The sequence below is a fragment of the Lipophrys pholis genome (assembly GCF_963383615.2).
Source record: "Lipophrys pholis genome assembly, chromosome: 8".
Lineage (NCBI taxonomy): Eukaryota > Metazoa > Chordata > Actinopteri > Blenniiformes > Blenniidae > Lipophrys > Lipophrys pholis.
Window position 1 is genome coordinate 15,989,610 of NC_137630.1, and position 19,292 is coordinate 16,008,901.

Sequence of the window (19,292 nt, forward strand, 5' to 3'; positions counted from 1 at the left end):
ACATTTTCAATTCCACTCCACTCCCATTTTATTTTTTATTAAATAATTTTTTATTGAATTCGTTCCTGCCCTATATTCTCCTTAATTAATTCCTTCCTTCCTCCTTCCTTTCAATCCCTGCTCCAATTGTTCTTTCTTTTATATTGGCTTCAATTTGTCCTTCCGCTCTCTTTACATACTTCATTGTTCTCTCCTTCCTTCTTTCTTCACCCTTTCATTGTTTTCCTTCCATCTTTCCTTCCTTCCCCACTCGTTTCCATTTGATCTGATTCTTTTTTCTGTCCACTCTTCCCACTCTGTTCTATCCTTTCCTCTTTGCCTCCTCGATGCCGTTTTCATCTGTCCTTTATCCCCACTTACATAATTTCCTCCTTCATTCTTTCCCCAGCCTTCCCGTCTTTCTTTTCCTGATTCTATCATTTCCTCTTTCTACACCTCTCCTCTCTTCCTCCCTTCACCCCTCATATAGTATGGCCATGTGCAGCACCAACACTAATCCACATCTGTTGCTATCAGTGTTGTAGTTTATAGAAGCTGAGGCACTTCTTAATCTTTCAAGCTTCAATTTTTTTTGCCCCCCCCCCCACTATAAATTCTGGCCTGTTGCCCTGCTTTTATCAAATCCAAAGCTATGCAAACTCTAAAAACAAAGCCTACAATTCTTGTAACATGACCCAATATTTATTTTACAGTAAAGTCCTCCACGACTGTCAAGGGATTGAAATGCACAAACAAGGGGATTTCATCATTTTCAGCCCTTGTCAAATTGTGCTCTGGTGGACTTTCCGCAGTAACAATCAGCTGGAAGCTCGTCTATGCCGTGTGAAATATGAGACACGAGTTGGCAGAAAAGCGTCGTCTTGTTTGTAAATCATGCTTTCGCTCCTTTTCACTTTTTCTTGTTCTCTGCTTTTTATGCTTCGTCTCTGGTGTGTCATTGGGATTTTATAGCTGCAGACGTTTTTTGCACTGACTCACGATTCTATGTTAAACCCCCGACGTGCCATCAAGAAAATGTTTCCCAAGGCAGTCCTGTCATAGGTAATCTTTGATGAGAACGTGCAAGTATCCAGTTCCGTACAAGCCACCAAGGTAAGTAGTCTGCTGAAATTAATCATTACCCACAGTATAAAGAGAGTCTGAGGGGTGATAAATGTTAGCATAAATCAGGGAATAATATCAATGAAGTTGTGTTTTCCTCTGATCTAAGCTGACCGCGCTGACTTCAGGGTTCAAACACCTGCATTCCAGGGCTTTTGCTTGTCCACTTCAGCTTCCCGTCTCCACCATGAATGATTCATGCCTCTTTGGCTTTTCTGCAACACCCACAGCGAGGGGCAGAAAATTGGATATGCCCTAATTCACATACATGGACACACTCTTGCGCACACGCAAATCAAATTCTTGAGAGTTTTCAACATATTCACACGCTCGCTGCTTCTTTCATTGATCGAAAAAACAAAACATTTCCATATTAATCAATGTGGGTCTGGGTAGTTTAAACTTCGCCAACTGCTCGACCAATAGCTGAACAAACTTTTCTTTGGAATATACAGCGAGCATGACAATTGAAAATGTAATTAATTAATGCGGAAGAGGGGCCTCCTCAGCCCACAGTTCTCCTCTTTTTATGCTTGGCTAAGTATTTTCATAATATTGGCCTTCTGAAATAACTTTCCATTATTGCTCAGCGATATGACAAGCAGTCTGCAAAACGCCCATTGTCTCAGATATTGGTTCCAGCAGAGCAGCAGGAGTGAGTGTCACTCTTGGTTACAGATTAACCATGGCTACATCAAGCCCCCTTTTTTCCCCAGGTCTGGAGGATTAGACACAGCCGTGAACATGGCTGCCCAGGTCGATGTTGCCATTCAATCAAGTGAGGGCCTTATTCAGATGGAGAGAGAGAGAGAGAGAGAGAGAGAGAGAGAGAGAGAGAGAGCACACTAAAGAAGTTAGTCATGCCACGAGAGGGAAAGAGAGATAAATAATGACTGACTGAAATGAAAAAGTAGGTTGGACTGCAGTGTGGTTTTTCCCTGAGCCCTTGACACTCAAAGTTCAGTTCAGTTAACTTTGCTTCAGTTTGTCCCACAAGAACGATATTATTGCTGTGGCAAAATAGCATGTCAACAATAAAAACCAAAAGCAATAAACAGTGAGAAAACCAATTCTCATAAGATTTCTTTCTTTGTGTGTTTGGCATTTTAGCTGCTTCTTTCCAGGGTCGCAAGAGCAAATTATGCAATCTGCATGTTTGATTCAGCACATTATGCTGGATGCCCTTCTTCAGAAAACTTTTCATCCAGGGTTTCGGACCAGCACCAGAATGCAAATGTGCCCATTCGATGGCTGGTTATATGTACATGGGTTGTTGCCGGGGGTCAGGTTGTGTCCGGTGAGCACTAGAGGATTAAGAGCCTTGGCCAGGGACTCATGGTGGGTTGTCAGTGGGAACAACTGTTTTACCTAACCCCAAGGCCACCACTGCCCACATAACATAATGGTCACATAACAATGAATCTATTCATTCGTCTTCTATACAAGCGTTATCCAACTTAAAGTCAAGCTGATATGGAGCAATCGTGGCCTGACTCTGTGGACACTGCTGAGTACACACTCTGAAGAAGTCACCAGTCCATCACTGGGTAAATTTACGGGCAATCCTGCATTCACACACTCACATCTACAAGCAGTTCGGAGTAACCAATAAACCTGGCACACATGAAGAAGCTGTGGAACCTTGTGAAAACTCCTGCAATTTCCTTACAGGAAGGCTTGAGTCTGCAATCAGACGAGGGTACCCTTGTTGTGAAACCACAGCACCACTGTACATCTCTACAAAAGGGTAAGTGAAAAAACAAACAAAAAAAAAACAACCTCTAGATCTTTGTTAGCACATTTCCATGTGAATGGGCCCTTAATGTTAATCTAGTATTAACTGATCCACATTCAATGACTAACCAACCGTGGGAACAACGATCAACATCACGGATTCTCTCGACCTGATTTCCTGCAAGTCTGTCTGCCCGTCTGTGTTTGCGTGTGAAAAGTTTATCGAACTGTTTATTTGTGGGGACTGAGAGGTCAGAAGGCTACGCATTAATAATTAACGTTCTGAGAGTTTCTGGATCTGTGCCTCCAGCACACATACGGCAGTGTTACATTACGCAGGGAAGGACAGAGTGGCTCCATTATTCATCCTAATGACTGGTTCATGGGCTCAGGGTTGAAGGGCCGGTCTCCCAGGGCTTCATGTGGGGCACAGAGCAGATGAGAGAGCTTTTACATAGCCAATACATTTCTAATGCTGCGTGTCGGTGACTGGGGTGAAGTCCTTTTGAGCAACAAAATCATCGGGGGGCAGATTAGCGTCAGTACTGTCACATTTACGATGACAATTTGATGACATGGGCAATGTGTTGACTTCACAAGATGAACTAAAGGTGCACGGCTCAGCAAATTCACAGGAGGACTTAATTTAATCAGCTTTGTTTCTGGGCTGGACTGGAACAACAAACTGTAGAGATAACTCATGGCTCTTGGCCTGGTGCATGTGACAAGGCAAAAGTCTTTGCAGGTTTCAGATCAACACAGTTGTTATTTTCAGGTCTGGTGCTCATAATACAGCAAAATTGCATGAACTTGTGGACATATGGGAGTGCTGGCCTTTCAATTTCCAGTGACTGACAAATTTGATTTATTGGCTGTTAGAACACGCAGCCTTTGACGCAATACGATGGAATGGATTCAGGGAATATATACTTCAAATGACAGATTTTCTGTCATCTATTCATAATGATTGAATTTTTTTTTTTTTTTTGGGTGACGAATGCATTGAGCTGAAAGAACTTTCCTCCAGATATTAACCACGAGCTAAAGACAAACATGGTAGGTAAATGGCCAGTCAAAATTGGACATTGGTATAAATGGATGTGAGGGTGACTATCTCTCTGTATAGCGTTTCCTGTGTTGACTGGGAAAGACTCCAACACCCAGCTACTTAAATCAGATAAAGTAGAAGATGGATGGCCCTGGCAGACCAAGTGGATGCCTTGTTTCCACCATTAAAAAACAAAATAAAGTTCATGGAATTGTAAATGACAGATTAAAACTATAAAAAAGTATTTATAATGACCTAAAGTGCCAATAGCGGGATATGTCAGTTTCATCCACATTTCTTACAATCACTACCTCCACTTTGTTTGCATTTTGCACATACAAGAGTATTATCATTAGCGACTATCGCAGAGACTAAATGAATGTGATGAAAAAGTCCCTACAATTGTGGGAATTTGTAAGAATTAAATTATCCATGCATGTGAAATGACTGCTTTTTTTTATTGGGTTGTGTTTAAGGACATACCATCGTAGGTGCCACTCTCTAGCAGCAGGCCACTTTCTTCCAGTTCACGAAACTCCCCCACACTGATGAAATTGTAGTCCACTCCAGGAACTTCCCCCTCTCTGGGCTGCCGTGTGGTACCTGCCAAGAACGAGATATTTTCAGACAGCAGAAACAACTAAAGAGGAGGAAGGTACCATTTATTAGCAGGGAGGGTTTGTGGTGCGGGGTGGGGGGGTGGGGGGGGGGGGGGGGTGGGGGGGGGGGGGGGTGACACTGAATCCAAATTGCCCATAGGGCTGTGATGCAAGTCCAAATACAGCACTAAGGCGAAAATCTGTGTCTCCCTCATAAATAGTCAATAGATGTGGGACCGCAAAGCAATGAATTCATTATTCAAATATAAAACAAAAGACAAAAATAAAATCCACTCTTCACATCAAAACAGTTGTCAGGTTACAGAGGAAGTGCAATTGTTCATAATAACAATTTTTTTTAATTGCAAACATTACTATATTGATTAGATATTTATGCAATTGATGTGCTTCTGATGAGAGAAATGGTCAAACGATCTCAAAAGGGCTTCACATGATCAGTTACATTCATCCATTCACAAACGCACCCGTCCATGAACACCTTCACACAGATGTGGCATCCCATAAACCACAGGATTTAATATGATGTCGGTCCATCCATTGCAGCTATAGCAGCTTCAGTTCTTCTAGGAAGGCTTTCCACAAGGTTTAGGAGTGTGTTTATGGGAATATTTGACCATTCTTCCAGAATGGCATTTGTGAGGTCAGACACCCCAGAGCGGAGATGTTTAGTAGTGAGGAAATGTCACGGCTGGATTATTGCACAGGTGGCATCTTATCACTGGAGCAAGCTGGAATTCACTGAGCTCCAGAGAGCGACACATCCTTTCACAAACGTTTGTAGAAGTAGTCTGTATGCCTCGGAGCTTGATTTTATACACCTGTGGCCATGGAAGTGATTGGAACAACTGAAATGAATGATTTGAATAGCCGAGCAAATACTTATGGCAATATAGTGTATATTTCCATGGGCATTCATTCGCTTGTTCAATTCCAAAACCTTTAGATGCAGCCTCTCTTTTTATCCTGATTGACAGTAAAAGAAAAAAGGGTTTCGATTACCACCAGAAATTCACATTTAAGAAGCTTGAATCAGACAGATTAGTTTGACAGATTACTTTCTGTTGGAAGCTGTAACTTCAATAAACTTTTTCTACCTCTAAAGCAATGGTGCGACATCCAGGTCCTGGATGCATTTCTCCACGAGGTTCACGTTTCATTTCTCGCATAAACTAAGTAGACACACGCCGCTTTGCTTGAACAGCAACAAAAATGAAACATGTTTGGTGATGCATCTTGTAAAAAGTGACTAGTGTGTATTTTGCATTATAACTGAAACAACTATTTATAACAGAACTTTTTTTCTGGTACTTTGCTATTTACAATAAATTAAATACTGAATCCGCTAACTTGCACAATTGAGTCATAAAGTGACGTCCCTGTTGCATCGTCTGCACCAAAGTCCTTTCCAATAACAGACAGATTATGGCCCTGCCAGTTGTTTCCGACACTGGGAAACATTTGTTCATGCTCATAAACCGCGGCTAAACTCCCCAAGGTCATGGAAGTAAAAATCAGTTGCGTGTTAGAGTATTGTGTGTCCGTCACGCCGGTGGTGATGCTCAAGGTCACTTACTTTGTCTTGGAACAGTGTTGAACGAGAAAAGAGCAGTTCATTTGGATCATTGTTTTTTTTCGGGTTTTTTCATATACAAACACACAGCTCCTCCCATTTTTTAAAACTCAATAAAACATCCCAAGTTACTTCAAAGTTGAAGTCATGAAGTTGCCTGCAAAGTGTGTCACGGTGTGCCTTGTTGATGTTCACCAAGAACATAATGTTGTGACAATGATTTTACGCTCCCCAACATGCCAAGTCTGCTTACCATCATCTTAGATGTTATCAAAGTCACGTTACGGCATCGCAGCTAAACTGCTGCACTGCAGGCACGAGAGAGTTTAATAGGAAACTATCCCCATTCTTCATTTTCTTTCTGTGTCAACATCCAGCCTGACTGCAGTGTGAGCCATCACATCTGAAACAGCTTAGTCTGTCGCAAAAGACAATCTTTTATTCTGTCAAACGGAGCAATCAGAGGAGACCACTGAAACCACAACGGGAAGATATATGAGCTTGTTTTTGGAAGAAGGACTAGGGAAATGTGGTTATTTAGCTATTTGTTGTTAATTCGGCTTCCTTACTCACAGACTGTGTGACGGCCTGGATCAGTTTTGTCACCCTGACAGTTGAACCTATTTTACACCACTGTGTGAAACAAATTGAAATATTGAAATAACGTAAATGCACTTCAACCGCCTGAGTTTGGTGCAGCAGGAGTGGGCACGATGACAGTGAAATTGCTGGTGAAAGAAGATAATTGGACAATCTATGTTTTTTTTGTGTGTAGATGGCTAGAAAGCATCTACACACCTTGACAGTTTTGAGTGAACACAATTACACCACAGTGACTTATAGATGGCGGAGAAATACGACACAAACTGTTGAATGGAGAAGTCTAATGGTAATCTGAGGGGCAGCGCTGGGGAAATAAAAGCTTTGAAGACAAGAGGAATTCTCACTGGAGTGAGACAGCGCGACGGCACAAGCGCTTCAACTTTTCTGTGTCATTTCTTTTTTTCCTTCCCGAAGAGATGAAAAGGCTGCATGAAAACAATAACAGACCAAAGCAAAGGAAAAACAAAAAGTACAAGCAGCCACTGGGTCTGCTGGGGCCACTGCGGCTCCACACAGAAATCCAGCTCTCCAGCGTTGAGGTGTGAATTCATGCTTTGTGTGTTTTACCTCTCGCAGGTCGCACACCCACTCAGTCAGGCAACAGAAGCAAAGTGACAAATGTTTACCAATAAGATGCTAATTGCAGTGACAGAGAGACAAAGGAGCCAAGTGGGAGGAAAAGCTTTTGAAAAATTAGATTAACTTAGATCAAATCGTTGTGTGTTCCGAGTCTTTGCACAACAAAGGTTCCTGGTAGAGGCTTGTTGTACTATTTGAGGAACATGCAAAAAAATAAATAAATGCCCTCACCCGGAAATCTGCAACCTGCAGCTTTTTAACCACATATGGCTCTTCGGAGCTTCTGTAGTGGCTCCAAATAAAGTATATGTAAATAAAAAAAACAACAAAACTTTATCTCATTTCTATTATATTTACAAAATGGACTCACTTTCAAAATAATTAATGGATCCTGGCATTAAATGGCTTTAAAAAAGGTGGGAAAATGGGTAAAAACAGCTTAAAAGAAATGAAAAAAAAAAGTTAAAACCACTGGGAAATGTTAGAAAGAACACAACATTCAAACTCACATTTCGAAAACTGCTCCAATGGTTAATTTTTTTTTAAAAACAGCTCAAATTGCAAAAACGTCTAAAACAATTAAATGGTTAAACAGCTAAATTTCAAAACAGCAACAAACTAAACAAACTAACAAAAAAATGAAGAGACTTGCAATAGCTTTTATCAAAAAGACTGGCGTTCAAGTCAACACATAACATTTATTTATTGCCATCCCTCCATCCCAGTGTGCTTGTGTGATGGAATCATTTTCATGTACAGTAAGAAAATATTGTTGATAATGAAAACGATAAATGGTCCAAACAGTTTGTATGAGCCTCAAGTGTTTTACCATGTAATACTTTAATCATTGATGCACACTGAAATGCATTTGTGAAATGTATAGGCTGCTTATACTTGATTTGCAAGTACAGTACATATCTTTAACAATTTGAACATTTTTATTACCTTTTATTTCTCAATAGTGGATCAAAACGTTCCATCAAGCTATGTTCTGGCCTTTGTCTCACCAGCTTAAATGCATTAAAGGAGACTTTCCTAATAACAAAATAAAGAAAAGTTAGAGGTTGCTGTATGACTTAAAACCTGGGGCACTGAGACTAGTGGAGCTGATTGCTGCGCCGTGACGGATATTAATACCCAGGGAAGGAGAAAGGTAGTTGCCAGCAGGGTTGGGGATCAGGATTTAGCAAAGCTTGGAGGATTTTGTCTTGACCTGGGCCCCTGGTACTGTCTTGAGCTTCTGTCATCTTTTGCAGGAGGTGAAACTGACACTTAATGAATCCTCGCTGCGTGTAGTGGAAGAGGGAAGCCATGCCTGTCTGTCCGTCTCTCCGGGCGGCTGTAGTCAGTACAGGCATCATGCTGTAGTGGCGATTTATGCTCCTTGCGGGGTCACAGTCGCTCAGTGCGCTGGGATAAGCCACCGGCGCAGGGCTGAATGAGCAGAGTGGACGGTGGACATACGCTGAGCCACTGAAGCCAGACTGCATGGCCTCACGCCGGATATCCGCGGTCCACTATGATGAGTCTGGGGCAGTGAAGAAGTTGTGGATTTACTTTTAATAGTTACGAAAAACCCTGAACTGCTTACTTCATAACGATGATGAGCACAGAATGACTGATCCACTCATCAATTCGAGCTGAATCTGGAGCCAAACGCTGGACCACCCATATTCTTTTGGCTTGTTTGCATTAAACATGGAAAGTATTTTATTCTTAAGCATCTAACTGCACAGGGGTCCTGCATGATAGATTACTGCAATTTCACTGATCATGGAGACACTGAATTAATGTCTGAGCCGACATCGAGAAGAAGAAGCAACACCACAACATCTTAGATTAACTATCAACATGCAGGCAGCAGCAGAGAGCGACGATAAAGAGAATCTGACACTTATTTGGGTGATGAACACGTCAGAGTTACAGCGGATGCAGATTAATGTTAATATCCTCTGGTTTAATCGGACACTCCTTCAATAAACAGGAGTTTATTGTAATAGTGGAGCTTGCTTCATACAAAAGCTAACACTCGGCTGGGTGAGCAGCACACACAGACAGAGAGCGAGAGAGAGAGCGAGAAAGAGAGCGAGAGAGCGAGAGAGAGAGAGAGCGCAGCGGCACAACTATTTTCTTGTACAACAAAAGTATTAGGTTCACAGGAGACTTGCATAACCATAAGTACATTATAAATATCATTGCTGCCTGTGAGACCAATTCTAACAACAAAGAATTATTGGTTTTACAGGTTCAGAAGGAAGCAGGTCATAATATCCACCAGATATCGGCTGTAATTATTGTTCTATTTCAGTGTATTTTTCAGATATCAAATATAGGCATATCAATGCAATGAAGTTAACTCAGAGACATGTAGGAAGTTTGTCACAGAAGCCACCAGAAATCCCATACATCCTTGTAGTCGAGTTGCTTCGCCACAGTTTGGCTCAATGGATAAACGTTTTGTCAAAATCATCAAAGTTGGAGTTTGCATGTTCTTCCCATGTGTGTGAGAATTGTGGCTGCATTTCACAGTGCATGCTGGGTTTCATGATCACTCTAAAAACGCTAATGGGTATGAGTGTATGTGTGTGCGTGATTGTTTGTCTCTTTTTTTGAGTTTCTGTGTGTCTTACTGTCTCTGCATTGACTTTACCTTCGGTCAGTAATAAACGGCTCCAGAAAACAAAAACAAAAAACAACCTTAAATGGCAGGAAGTGAGTATAGAAGGGGGTTGGACGATGACTCTCTACTGCAAACTCATTTTTGCAAAAAAAAAAAAAACGAGACCACATTGTGCACTTAAGTGTTAATTGTTAGAATAATCTTTAGAAAAATGGAAGAAATTCAGCCCAATGTTTGAGATGAGAACAATTGAGATGCGATTGACCTTCACTTAAACACCATGCTGTGTTAAGGTTGAGAGCGCTGAGGACATGCTTCACCCAATAAAATGCCCGTTCAAGATGTTAAAGAAAACCTGCACCGGCTGCATATTCTGTCAAGCAGCAATACTTAACGTGTACATTAAATGCAAGGTGCGACTTCTTTAAAATAACTATACCCTTACACAAGACACTTTGCCAACGCTTAAACTTACCCAAATAGTAATTGCTGTCTCGAGCACTGAAATTTTTTTTTTTCTTTTACTCAGCTGCGCAGCCCGGAGAATTGCAGCTGCTCTTTTATTTACGCCTGTTGGCTTCGTTGTCCATTTGAAAATCACTGGGGTATAAATACTAAATCATTCTGTCCTGGTTATTTATTCTTCTGCTTTAAAATGAGCAGTGAAGCACAACATGTAGAGGAAAAAATAAAAATAAAAAATGTAGAGCGGATGAAGAAATTTTTTTTGAATTGAACCTTTTATTTCTTGAACTAACAGAGACATGGCTATAATCACAAATGTTCCTTTTAATACAGAGTTTCATATGTTCAGTCTCCGACTTGACGGAAACCAAGTAAGTCTGTCATTCCCCTCAACTTCAATACATTTTCTTTTGTTCAGGGCCTGAAGTCTTTAAATGTATATTTTAGTCTTGGCAGAGACGATTAGCCTTTAAATGAAAGTCTCCTCGGGTTTTCATTGGACACTGGGTCACATTTACTCTCAGACTGGGTGCTTTTACGAATTATGGGATGATAATGGCGTAAATAGTAATTCATTTGCTTGCAGTACAAAAATCACGCTTGGTGAACAAATAAGGATAAACAAAAGTGGGAACAGAGTTCAAAACAAGGTGAAGGGTTTTTATTTATTCTTTTTTTCTTTTTTTCTTTTGCGGAAGCTCTGAAAGGTGAGGTTGAGAGGGCTGAAATGTACCACCAAGAGAGTGGAGCTGAAAACACATCCGAGTCCATCTGGAGGGTTCAGAGGTCAACACGTAGACATGGACACAGAGAGGAGAGTGTGTGTGCGTGTGTGTGTGTGCGTGCGTGTAGGGGTACTCACAGGGAATGGTGCGCAGGTACAGATTGTCCCTTATCACCTGCTGTAGTTTATGGTCCAGAGAGCCCTTCTGAAACTGCAGACTGAGGTAGTGACGCAAATCAGTATTCAAGACCTTTCCTGGAGGGACACAGAGAGAAATGTTGGGTAAGTTCACATTTAAATCAAGCAGGAGAGCATCGACATCGCGTTCCGTCCCTCCGCGGATGAATCTTTACACCTTTTTCAGAAGGGGATCTCAGTCAAACACAAAGTGACGGACCACCCCACACTCCCATTCACACCGAATGGACAAAGCCTCAAACGCATGTTGTTGGACTGTGGGGCGAAACGGGAGTACTTTGAGTATAAACTGCACACACAGGATCAACTTGCCAACTCGACAAAGAAAGGGTACAAGCTTGGATTTGAACTGGGTATCCTTTCACTGTGAGGCAAACGTGTGAACCACTACAGATCTGTGCAGGCTGTGGTGACGACTGCTAAACTGTACTGTAAATTCGTACCTGTACATCACCATAGGTGCCATCAGGAAATGAGAAATAGAAGCTAAAGACAATCGAGCTGTTGTGTTGGGAAACAATCAGTGTGGAAAAGGTGGAAAATGTAAAGTTGGTCCAACATTTTACTTTATCACGTCAACATTTTATTGTTTTCGTGCAGTGCTGGTGTTATTTTGAGTCACTTCATTTTGGGGTTCTAAGGCAAGAGTGCAACATTCAGATAGTTTTTTTTTTATTTTATTTTTTCAGGAGCTGTTTAAGCGAAACCTTCTGAAACACAGAGGCGGGCACATACACTTTCAAGAAGTGGGAAATGTCTTCTTGGAGTGATGGAAAGTCAAAGGGAGAAGAGAAAGATGAAGAGAAAAAAGAAGAAACAAAAGAAAAATCCCCTGAGTGTGCTACTGTGGGCTTCTCCCTATGTGTGGACTCCAGCTGTGTGTGGAGCACAAGTTCCCTTCGTTATGAAGAGGGGACACACATGATGTGCTTTGACTGTGCCTACAGCGATGCTGTGGGTATAGAATCTGCGCTTTTCTTCTGAAAACTGCCCAGCAGGGGATGAGCAATTACCCTCACACATTCGACTGGGGATAGTAGGTACAGAGGTGTATGTCAAACTTCACATGCGATGCGACTGTTATCACAGTGGCAGAAACATCTGCAAAGTGCCTTATGAAGAAATAAGACTTTTTATGTGCTGCATCTGCTTTTTCTCTTTGCGAATCGCTGACACTCAGATCTACAAGGCCAGAATGTGCTAATGTTGTCATTCAAAGGCTGCCAGAGCCTCTGACGCAAGCGCTAAGAGCCCACAGATCTTCTCCAGATCAGGACATGTTGACAAATCAAAGTTAAAGAGAAGCCAGGCGATGAATGATGGCAGACACCGCATGAAATCTGCATTAAGCTACAGCAAAGGAGCATCAGTCAGTCAGATAATGCGCCTCTACCAGCGAGACACCTGCAGAGATTGTAAGTACATCATCTTTTGTTGCTCCTTGTAAGACTAATTCTTCTGCTTACGGCTGAATATTTCATCACGCCACACAGTTCTGAGTCACTGTGCAACAACGTCATGCTCCAAAGTCGTTTCTGCCCTTTGATTTTTAACAGGAAATATTTTCCAACTGTATTCCAATCCATTCAACAGCATAGACACACAAAAGAAGGCTAAAGGAAAAAAAAAACAACAAAAAGAATGAGCAGACATAAAGTGAATAAAAAATGCTTGAGCTGCATAGTAACAAAGAGGAATAGTCCCACAGTGAAAGTAATGAAATTTTTAAAGTGTGCAGCATCCTACGCTTCCCACACTCCATAAGTCAACTCCACTTCGAAACAAGCAGCTATTTTTTTTATGACACTTGTTTTCAGCAGGGGAAGTTCTGAGGGAACCGCGTGGCAAAACAACAACAACAACAACAACAATCACCTTTCCAATTCAAAAATAATGCAAATCATAGTCATTTCTATTTGGATTTTGAGGACATAATAAACCTACCACAAGGACAGCAGATTAGCAGCATTATGTTGATTTAAATTCTGGCAAAAACAAATGTTTGGACATTTTTCTTTTTTGGGGGGGGGGGGATAAAATGCTTTCAGTTACTTGTGGTAAACACAACTGAGTACTTTGACATTTCATCTCTGCAGATGCTTCCGATTGGCTGCATATTACCGCATGTCGGAGGAAAATGCATTCATAAATGAGACCGGGCCAGAAGACAAAAAAAAGATCCTTTACTGTGAGAGTCACACAAATTCAGAGATTCACCATAGAGAAGTGTGACGTAAAAGCACAGTCACCTTTTTTGAGTACAAACATTTTTTCAATTAGAATTTCACATATTTACTCAGACAACTACATTCCAGTGAAATGGTTTTAGGCATGTCCAAAAGAAATGGCACAATACTTTGGTGTAATACCAACAGGGAACCATCAGATTGGCTTCAGATTTACTTTACAGCAGAGTGCAATAACCCTAATGATAAAGCCATTGTCTTTAATTATTCTTCCGGGTTTTGACGAGTTAAGACCCCTGGAAGTAATTGTATGGCCCCCAACAGAGTCCTGGCGTCAACAACATGGAACTTCTGTTGGATTACAAGTAGAGACAGAAACATGCCTGCAGTCCTTTTGTCTCAAACGTCAGGAATGATACTGTAATAGTGGACTCCAAAATAGAAATGAAATCACACAAAAAAGAAGAAAGTCTTTTCCCCTTGGGACCCAGAAAAAAATATTTGTAAATCTTTCCGTGTACATTAACGCTTACATTCACATAAAGTAAAACTGTTTTGTGATTCTGAATGTTTGAGCCCCCTCCCCTCCTTGCCAGTTGTGTGGTGATTTATGCGAGTTGAAACAATCCAATAATTACATCATGGCAGAGCAGCAACTGAGCGCTACGGCAAAGAGATACATAGCTCCCCCATTATGTAATCGCATGGACTTTTTTACTGGCACAACGAATGTGAGGAATTTAGGTCAAGGAAACAAAAGCCGGGCCTTTGCGACGCATCACAACTTTACAGCCACAAGCCTGCAGTCCGAGTTCCCAGAAGCCATGACACATGAGAAACCCCAAACTCTGTCACACGTGAAGAACACACATCCCATTCCCTAACACTGACTCAGGCCTGCTCCCATGTTAAAGGAAGATGGGATTGATTGTGTTTGCACACCATTGAGCCAGGAAATACCACCCCCAAGCTTATTTCACATACTGTCCAAAGATCAAATGGTTTCATAACAAAAACGAAACATACTAATTGTTACCCAAGATTCCCGCTACTAATGGTAGGTGCCCCAGTGAGTCAACAAAATCAATCTCCCCCGTGACCGTTTTGCTCTCTACAAAACACACACACACACATGCAAATCACCTCCTCTGCCCAAAGCAAACTCCCACTCAAATGCTTCTAACAGGGTAGTCTTTGTGGCCCGCCTGTCAGGTTGCGTTAGTGTACTACATCATATCTCCAGAGACAGAGAGAGAAAGAAAAATAAAGAAGGGGTGGGGTGGGGCGGTGGTGGTGGCAACTCTCAGTTTCCCGCTAGGTTACAAGGCAGCGCATCACTGGCCTGCCAGGCTGGTAGTACGAGGCATGTGGGACACAATGGGAGCCTTTGTGCCTTGTCATCTGGCTGTTAGGCATTTTCTCATTCGAGGGGGGAGGAGAATGGGGAGCTGCAGTTCAAGGATGGAGAGCTATTAAAAACGAAGTGAGTGTGTGTGTGTGTGTGTGTGGGGGGGGGGGGGGGGGGGGGGTGGAGGGTTGCAGAATGATGATACATAGGAACCCATTTCACCCTTTCATCATCAACCCATCTCTGACTGGGCATCGTTGAATCTCTCGCTGTGGAGACTCATCAGCTCCCTACAGGACCCCTCACATCCAGTTTTAGGTCCCTTTCTGAGTTGCTGCTTGCCTCCCTCACTTCCCCCTGTTTCTTTTGTCCACTTCGCAGAGGTGCTGCTACCTGCTTGCTCCCTCGGTGTAGTTAGATGCAAATATAAACTAAGCATATGGTTATTTGTTTAAAGGAAGAGGAAACTTGCGGAACAACAAGCATTTACTCAGATCTAAAATGAAATATCCACAAACTGACAACATGCTGTTACACGTTGTAATGGAACCCTGCTTTCTGTTCGTCTCTCTCTCACACAGTGACTAAACCAAAGCACATGCTGCTGCCCATCATGTCTTTCAGTCCTAAACACTCACATTTCTGGGGGTTTTCCACGGGAAACCACTATTCTCTGTTCACCTCATCATCCGTCATGTTCTGTGACTTATGTCGAGACTTGACTGGAAGTGCTTTGTAAAACAGCAAAACAGCCTCTGAATGAGAGGCAAGTGTTTCTCAGACAAAAGATGAAACAAGAGCTTCAAACTTCATTTCCTTACAATAGAGCTTTAGTCGATATGAAGCAAAATGTGTGACTCAACATTTTTGCCGGAAGGTACAAAAAAGAAATCCAACAAGACACATGCACACGAGAACTATCCTATTGGATTAAACAGTTGATTTATGTCAATTTTTTGAAAATACAATAACTTAAGTTAGGTCAATTTGCCAAGCTCACTTGGGACAGACGTGCAGGGTCCATCGTGGAGAGGTTCTAAGTTCTTCATTGGCATAAGACAAAAGGCAATGCATTCAAGGTGTCTCATCACTTTGATTTCCCAACTCACCTAATCACTTAATTGCAATAAATGTGTTGTGGTGTTATATTTTCGCAAGAAGGCTTCAACTTGAGACACACCAGCATGTTAGAACTATGCATGGTTAATCAAATTTCAAATGCTATATAAGAAAAAGAAAACCTAAACACATCAGTCTTCCATGTCCTAACATGTCACACAATACATTCCTATAGTGTCATCTATACTTGGACAACAAACCTTGTTTTTCTAACAACTTTTACTCCAGAAGTCCAAAAACAACGGCAGAGGACTATAACACAGGGAGACAATGATCCAATCAGATATAGACGCCTACATACTATTTTACTAAACAAGTATTTCTTTGGATTCTGGGTGGCCATACTAGAAAACCAGCACAGACACAGAAAAAACTTTGAAGAGACTGGCCCCTGGAGGCTTGAGCAGATTTCCTACTTGAGAGGCAAGAGTGATAACCACTTCTCCAGGAAATCATTAAGATGGGAATCTATCCTTGACCCGAGATCATGCTTACCATCTTGTTTTATTCAGGCAGCTATGGTGCATGTAACGAAACAATGGATGTTCAAGAACACAGACAAGTTTCGAGACAACAACTAGCATTGAGTGTAAAATACAGTAATTTCGACATCTATCACAACGAGATGATGACCGCCACAAAACATTCATCATAAACAACCCAACTATTTGTGTCAAAACTAAAGATGCAAATCCAGTACTGGCCCATGTGGTCACCAACAATGATGCATGACTTCAACAGACTATCTTAAACACCAGCCTCCCTAAAGCGTCATGACTGACGGTAACGTGCATGAGACCATGCTTGCCATCTTAGTTAATCTGAATCAACACTATATCAGCATTATCAGCACTGAAATAAAAACAACGGCTAAAGTTTGTACAATTGCTTTTTTTTTTTTTTTATTCCTCCATGATAAATTACTGCATATGTTAAAATCTTAATCTGGTTCTACAAAGAGTTAAGGCACTCTGTTAATCTAATTCATTCTAAATGACTGTAGTTGTAATTTAATTGTGATTAATTTAAAAGCTGTCAAGACATTTCATCCAGACGCATAAATAATAACCTAATGGTGCAGTTAGTGGAGAACTAAAAGAGCAAATGAACTTCATTTTTAGGATTCACAACAATTCAACTTCATAATTCATCCAAAACTTAATGGGATATTTAAGCCTGATAGTGTCAGACTAAATGACTGACTGACAGAGTGATAGAGGGGCCCATGAGAAAGAGATGAAGGAATCCACAAAAATGCAAAATACCTGGAAATGAGAGCAAGTCAGAAAATGCCTGCACACTGCACACTGTGCACTCAGGTGAAACTATCAATCTTTGTGTTTGTTTTCTCTTGAACCCCTGCAGTGTGTTTTATGCCATGCAAAAACCAGCATGCCCCAAGTTCACCAGGGCCAAAATAATTGACCCATAGTACAGATATTTTCTCAGGCAAACACAACACGGGGAGTTAAATTAAAATGGGCTTGTATATAGACACAATACCTCTCGCAGAAATGTCACCAGCAGGGGTGTCAGTGGGCGTCTAATGAGGCAATTCTCTGACAGTAGTGAAGCCGCAGAAACGGTGAGAAAACCCCTACCATCTGCTAATTACCACCGCGTTAAGTTCATTTGGCAACAGAGTGTCCTTCCTTATTCTGTATGACAGGCAAACTGGGAGGGGATCAGGATTATTGGCAACGAGGGGGCTCCGGCAAGTTTCCTCAGATTCTCATTAAAATGGCAAAGACATTAACAGTGATGGCAAGACTCTGTCTCCTTTCCCAGACCGGCAAACAGACAGGAAGCACTGATAGTCTCGCCCATCAGAGCCAAGGTTATGTTCACCCGAGGTGTCCATTTGACCCTCCGAATGTTTTCCCGTCTGAGACAGGCTCTGTCGCACTTGTGACCCATGTTTCAGCTGAGAGCTGTAATTGGCCGGCAAAAAAAAAGGCTAAAGTGGAGTCAATTAGAGGCTGCAGAGCCCAGGAGATTAATTGTGGATGGAGGGATGCTTTGGAATGAAAAATGTTACATGAAGGAAATCAATGTCCCCAATTGCCCTTTTCTACCTCCAGACTAGATGCATCCCTCTTGAAATCCAATTAGTGAGACCATATCTTAACATAAGGTCAGTGTGCACAAGCTGGGTGTTTTGGCTGAGAAAATGGCTAATGACCAGGTCCAAAACCTCCCAGAACAAGATCCGCTTTTCAAATCATTTCTGCACAATGCAGATATGGAGGGGCAAAAAAAAAAAAAAAAAAGGATTTCAAGAAAGGTTATGTCAAAAGTTTCAAAAACATTTACCGTTTAAAGTTATAAGCTGATTGTATCAAATTTCTATTCATGACACCGTTTACAAGAAGATAAGGTGCCCGGGAAGAAGTGGTGACTCTTCATGAAGCTATTTTGAGCCCTCCGTGCCACAAGGACAGTGGCATCATCCCCACACACTTGGCAGAACGGCGCGATCAACTCTTTCAGCGCAGAATTGAAAGGAACGGTCCTGCTTCGCATTGTGTGCCGGGTTAATGCTGTGGGTTTATCATAGCCAATGTGATAATCATCAACACGCTTGGCAACAGACGCAGATGCTGTCCCAAAGCACTCAGCATTCAGAGATTATATTCCCTGCTTCGGGTGGCTTGCTCGCTATTGTTGGCCTACTGTACTAAACATCCATTAGTTACATGTTTGAGATGATAGAGGCCTGATGCATTCTTGGCTCATTTAACAGCGCATACCTATTCACTTGACGCTCTATCGTAACTTTGGAGGAGCCACGTAGAGTGTGAAGGCAGGTATAATGAATTCCTACTAAATGAGATGAGTTCACGCTAATCCAAGGCACCCTGTCCTCCCCAGTTAAGGCAGAACCGCATGCGACAAAAGATTTCAGCATTTATTTCCCCAGACAGTGAGAAGTGACCTTGAAATGGTCCTTTCTAATCCTATTGTGGCTTAGAGGAAGACATTTAACAAAGAGCTCGGGGAAAAAGTATGAAGGTCGAGTCTCTTTTGTCTTTGTCTGTCCCTTTGGGACTCTTAGCTTGTGCAGGGAGGTAGGTCACCCGGTGGTCATGCAGACCAGACGGGGTCTTCCACCCTCTCCTGTTCTCTTCCCACTATCTGCAGCAGAGTGACAGATCATGGAAGATCATAACCTCTCCGTTGTTTGGTATTTATATCCAGCCGATTAACTGAGCGGTGCCTTTTGCCCTGGAGTGTGCTGGGTTCACTCTATTATAGCAGTCAAAAGTTCACTGGCCATTGGGGGTCATTTACAACCTACCAAAGCACACTTTTAATGGAAAGCCTGCTGGTGGAATTTAAAAATGCAGCACATGTACTGTAATTTAGACATAAGCACA

At 41.9% G+C, this 19,292-nt stretch overlaps 1 protein-coding gene across 1 annotated transcript in view; it reads right to left on the bottom strand.

Moving 5' to 3' along the window:
• Positions 1-19,292, bottom strand: part of magi3a (membrane associated guanylate kinase, WW and PDZ domain containing 3a) — a 122,507-nt gene that overhangs the window by 36,219 nt on the left and 66,996 nt on the right. Inside the window, exons 2-3 of the mRNA XM_080469128.1 lie at positions 11,203-11,319; positions 4,367-4,486 (exon numbers count right to left, since the gene is read on the bottom strand). Coding sequence (XP_080325254.1) covers positions 4,367-4,486; positions 11,203-11,319 — 237 coding nt within the window. The remainder of the gene's footprint in view (positions 1-4,366; positions 4,487-11,202; positions 11,320-19,292) is intronic.